A 6,000-nucleotide genomic window follows, 5' to 3' on the forward strand; every position below is an offset into this window, starting at 1 on the left:
GTCGCTGATGACTTGATGATGGTACTGTTGTGCAAAACATGCACATTAAAAAAGCTCACCCTCTACTGCAGGATGCTAAGAGAAAAAAATATTCTCACTCAGTGTGCTTGCCATTGGGGCAGCCAGGTAACATTAGCACAACTTTCCCAAATAGGAAAATATTATTAACCATTAGTTGACATCACACTTTTAGGTGACTAGCATGTACAAACGCTACTGTGTGTCACAAGTGATTTATGTTTTTGGTTTGGATACACAATTACAGTTTTGCTGAAACAAATCTTGTAACTCTTCTCTAACTCTCTTTAAGCAGTGATGTAAGTACTCACCTAAGCCATTCTCGCAATCTGTAAAGTCCATGGAATGAACTGTCCTGTCTTCACCAAATGGACCCATGAGTGTCCTAGTTCAAGAAGAAAAAGGGGACAAATAAGTGCATGAATAATACATTTGCTGGAAAATGATCTAAGAAATATTTTACATTTTATTTTTACCAGTGTGGATAAAAGCAACATGAAAACATTTGAGTTAGAGGGTGTACATAAATTGATTTGCAAATGTAAAAGAAGAATAAAGGAAGGCAATAAAACTGATTTACAGGATGTTTTATCAGAAATGCTAGGATTTATTTATGATTTGATGGCAGTGATGACATGACCACTTCACTGTCACAGATCTTCACAGTATGTTTAGGTCTGCCAGGTCAAAGTGTCATCCTCCCCCACCACCAAATCCAACACACCACTAGGTGCTGATCTGTTGACAGCCCCATTGCACTCTCCACCCTAGGGTCCAAAACATGCAATGACACAACCACAAAATCAATCATCCAACTGTCCTAAGGTGTCCTGGTGCCAAGTGCACATTGGACACCCTTTATGCTTGAACAAATAATAACCACCTTTAGAGAGTAAGTACACATATTAAGTTATAGTAAGTAAAAATAAACAGCAGTGATAATGTGGTTGCACAGGTGGGCATACCATGTTATACCTGGGGATGTAGTTGTGTTTAAAATTACCAAGTTAAATTCAAACCAATTAGCAGCACTCAGTACACACCTGTCGCCATTTCAAGTGGCTCTGGCACACTCTCCCAAAACATTTAGTTGCCTATTAGGCTTTTCCTGACATTTTTGTGACAAGTGACATTACAGTACCGAAAGAATGATTATGCGTCCCTGCAGAATGGATGAAAAGAAGAAAAGTGGCCAGGAAAGAGGCCAACAGCAACATTCAAGGTGCTTCAAAAATTCTGGTGAGTACTGGCTGTTTAGTACCTGTGAAACCAATTTCCCGTCTTCTTCGTATGTCTGCTATGGGGTAGACAGAAGCCTTATCTTACTTAGTGAAAAGAAAAACACTACACTTTAAATCTCTAAAACGCATGTGGGAAAATGTGTTATTAAATTAAACCAAGGTTGAACTTTTTGGCCATAAACCCAACACTGCTCATCAGCAAAACAACACAATAGCCTACATACAGTGCAACATGATGGTGGCAACATCATGCTTTGCGGCTGTTTTTCTTCAGATGGTACTTTTTTTTGGTGGGGGGTGGGGAGATCTCACTTAAGGTACAAGGAATTAAGAATACCGTAGTCCCAAATACCAATGCTAAGCACACAACCTTCAGCCTTCTGCTACAAAGCAAAATAAATAAATAAATAAATAAATAATGATTTTTAATGATTCATCTTGGTCTCATTTTATTACATCACAAGTTTAGACTTTTTACATCTACTGCAATTTATCCCCTGATGTAATATAATGTAATAAAGCTTGTTTTATTGGTTGTTTAAATATCACTGGTGTCGGGCTAAAACCTCATAAAGTCACAATTTGGCAAATGTCATCGTTTTTTTTCAAAAATCTATACTTTTGGTCACTGAACACGTGTGGGTGTAATTTTTACAAATCATTGAGCAATCTAAAGTGTTGAAAATGGCTTGCTCTCTTTGATGATGTAATGTTAATAATTGAACAAACATGCCATCTATAGGGTCTCCTGAAAAGTGATTTTGGAGATACAAGGTTTTGTCCCGATGCCAGTGATATACAACTTGAATGGTAAATGCAAGAGTACTGAGATTCATACAGTAAAAAAAAAAAGTCATACTCAACAGAATATTTTTAAAGGACAACAACAGTATCATTTTTGTTTTATTTTTTTAATTGTTGGTGTATAGTTACTGTGAGAGATAGCCTAATGATGCAAGTGTTTGAAAGTTTACATAACAAACCCGAGGCATATGTAAACTTGAGATTGCGCTGTTTGGTGAGAATTTTAGAAATTAAAGGTGACATGAGTATTTGACGTGACGTGAGAATTTTGGTGATGATTCATAGCATTTTGGTGTCACTAGACAAAATTTAGCTTTTGTACATTTATAGTTCTGCTTATACAAGCATGTACATTATTGTGATATCGCTATTTTGTCCTCCCACTGTATTTATCAGTGCCTTTTCATTGTATCGTTACTAATAGTAGAGTATTTTGGCAGACATTGTGTGCAGTATTGCATCAAAGCAGTGTAGATGAGATTTTGATCGTTTGCATAATTAACACATTGTATATAAATTACTACTTATCCTCTCCATTTCTGTTGATATGCACTACCAAAATGCCACTTCACATGAAACTCAACTGTACGTTATTAATTATGTCTACCTGTATAGTTTATCTTATTTTGGCCTAGTGTTCATGCAGTGATAGCTTATATTTCTTACAAAAACAAAAAACATTTTCTGTGTGACTGCCAGAAGTATGACAAGGGGAATTATCAATATTTCAGCTGCAGAGGGTTTATAACAAGCATTCTGATCCTCCCACGGCTGGCTGTGAAACAATGAGGCTAATTGAGGACACAATGAAATGGCAGCTGAAACTTCATGTTAAGAAGCATCACTTTCCTTAACATCTAAAGAAGAAGTGACAAATAATACAGTGAGACCTTTAAAGTCAACCCATAGGCTTAGAATTAAACCCCCAAATATGTTGGAAATATTGTCTATGAATTAGCACATAATGTCAGTAAGGCCGGGAGCCAGGTCCACTCCTCAGGATGTTTTTTGTTACCTTTTTACACCCTTTTCCTAAAAGGGGTGTTTTTGGCCCCTGTGACCAAACGGCCCAGAGTTGGGGGTGGTCCCTATCAACTTGTGATGGCCCAAAGTATGAGATAACAGGAAATCATAGTCAAAAAAAGGTAACAAAAAAAATCCTTTGTGTTGAAACCGCCATCACGTGTGATGTCATGCACACTGTAAGTCTCAGTGCAGCAAGCAGAGGCATGAGGATAACATCTGAGTGTGCTTTGCTTTTTCTTTGCCTTTTTGTTGATTTTGTGCAACACCAATGGAAAAAAAGGGACTACCATTAAATGTGTTAAAAGACTAAGATAAAATAATAAGATCCAGCGTACAGTCTACACCGGATCTTATGTGTGTATTTAGCAGACTTGCATTCAAAGCAGTAAAACTCCAGCATCACCATTATACATCATTACTTGCTAATGAAGTTTCAGGCTAATTTGCCTCATTATATTGTACTATGAACAGTGTTTAACTTCATTCATACTGTTTCACTAGTTACAGTTGATTTGTTTATTTGTTCATTGGCCCTCCAAATTAAAAGATTAGATTTCAAAATAAGAGATTTAAACATCACACACAAAACAGCTTGAAGAATACATCTTAGCATTTACTCAGTATATATGCCTTAACATTTTTAGTCCAGAAGTGGGGGGGGTTTAATAGCAGGATTTAATAACATTATTATTAAATAATAACATTAGTAACATTATGTGGTTGTAAATAAAATGCTAGGAGTAACAAATTTCTTATTTTTTTCGTAGGGTGTGTGGAAAATGAAACAAAAAAATATGACTTGTTACTTAAATGAAATACATTTCAAATTTCAAACAAATTGCAAATTTCATTCATGTTAAACACTGTTAATTGTGGATTGTTTGAATGTTGTACATTATAATATATACTTAAATATATTTCAACATTTAGAGACGCCGACTGAAATGAATTGTTTACAAAACAAAAGCATTTGGCATAATCTTTGGATATGCATACTAAGCCCCCCCCCCCCCACCCCCCCCCCCCCCCCCACACACACACACACACACATTTAGAAACGTCTGCTACTCGGTGATGGTTGCACTTTGGCCTGAATTTACAACTCCTTATTGATAGGATAGTCCGGTCAATTTTTCTGGACATTTCCAAACATACCAGACAATGGTTTTAATCCACAAAACCGCTTTTACTGACAAGGCAGAGTAAATCCACCCAGATCTCGTTGCGCACGGCGGCTGGGCGAGCATAGACGACAGATGGAAGAGTTCAACCTTGACCGAAGCAAAGAGGAAAGAACGAGAAGCCAAGCTGCTGTTTTTACATGTTGTTCTCAAATCCCCAAAATATTAACATCTACACAGAACGGATGCGAAAATCGAAAGCGCTGTACGACACTGGTTTCCGAAGTCATAGCCCGCGTGCAAAAATACGCGTAAATGTTTCCGATTCAAACATTATTTTTAAATATAAATAGTTTCTGTCTGGCCTTCTGTTTGTTTGGCAAAAGAGCTACACATATAGACTATCTTGCTACCATGACAACAAAGATACAGTTGTTTATCAAAAGTAGCCTACATCCACAAAAGTGCGCACATTGTTTCAGATGACCACTTATTTCCCCCGTTCATTGCTCACCTGCTAATGATGACAGCTCCTTTATACATAACGGAAAAGGTTGGCATCTTGTCATGGAGCCAGTTTCTCCGCCAGAAAGGACGCGCAAACGGTCGCTCAGTGTGTCGAGCAGAGCTTCCCCAGCCTTAGCCTCCGACCAGCCGCCGCATGATGATGATACGCGCGCGCGTCTGCACAGGCTGCCTCTATATTCCCGTAAACCACCGTCTCAGCCGACACGCTGTTTACATCTCCCACCTTCAACGGCACATTTAATCTCTTACGTAATTTAAAAGTCGCCGAAAATTAACAAGGGTAGAGAAGATCCAAGACTGTGAAATATCCTGGCGCCGTCCCCGTCAGCTTACTGCCTGTTGGACTTTAAAGGCCAGTTTGTTGCCAACAGCTGAAGTAGTGTATGGCGTAGGAGGTAACAATTCACCCCCACTGTGAGATGCAATCCAATGCTGTGCAGTACTTGCTCAACCATGCTGGTTACTTCACACTGTATTTCGTATCAGTTAAAAATAAAATAAAAAAGTATTCGTTGTGGGGGGGAAATAAATAAATAATAATAAAATTTTATATCAATTCTATCTATAGACTATAAATTTGTTGGATAAAATGCAAAACCACGATAATGATTGGGGTTGACGAGGTCATATTTTGAATTTACTGAAGGATTGTTATGACCCATTATTAAATCCTAATTCAACAATGTATGTATGTATGTAATATGTAGCCTATGCTTGTATGTAACAGTAATTGCTGCAAAAAAAAAATGTAACCTATGTCATTTTTGGTTTGCAAACCATATTAAGAAAAAAGTGTAGGACTTTCTAAGGACAGTAATGTTAATGTTATGTAATTATTGCACTTGGATAAACTCACATCCCTTCTTGCAGGCTAGAATTTAAACTCATCAATGAGACAAGCTAAGAAACAACAATCATGTGCTAAGTATTTAATCATCTGATTCTGAATAGATGTTGAAATGTTGAATTGTCAATTCTGTAAAGTTTCCGACAAAACCACTTGTTTTAGGCTTCCGAAATCACTGAAACACAGATTATTCTTTTGATTCATTTCATGAGAAAAAATACACAAGACCATGGAATACCACATCAGATGTAATCCGTGGTCTGTAACTAGATGATAAAACAAGGGAAGTTTATTTCTATAGCACATTTCATACACAAGGCAACTCAATGCGCTTTACATAAGGAAAGACAACACCTATAAGCATCAACAAACACAGCAGTTAACAACATTCAGAGGCAAAGAAGAGAAAACAAAA

The 6,000-nt window shown here is 37.3% G+C and overlaps 1 protein-coding gene across 1 annotated transcript in view; it reads right to left on the minus strand.

Annotated features, from left to right (window-relative positions):
• The window catches only part of LOC147184663 (disks large homolog 1), a 47,127-nt gene extending 41,994 nt beyond the window's left edge, over positions 1 to 5,133 (minus strand). Inside the window, exons 1-2 of the mRNA XM_086085477.1 lie at positions 4,725 to 5,133; positions 330 to 403 (exon numbers count right to left, since the gene is read on the minus strand). Coding sequence (XP_085941603.1) covers positions 330 to 403; positions 4,725 to 4,771 — 121 coding nt within the window. The 5' untranslated portion in view covers positions 4,772 to 5,133. The remainder of the gene's footprint in view (positions 1 to 329; positions 404 to 4,724) is intronic.
• Between the last annotated feature and the right edge of the window lie 867 nt (positions 5,134 to 6,000).

This window comes from Leptonotus elevatus, chromosome 1, assembly GCF_054856555.1.
Source record: "Leptonotus elevatus isolate MCC_2025b chromosome 1, RoL_Lele_1.0, whole genome shotgun sequence".
NCBI classification, from domain to species: Eukaryota; Metazoa; Chordata; class Actinopteri; order Syngnathiformes; family Syngnathidae; genus Leptonotus; species Leptonotus elevatus.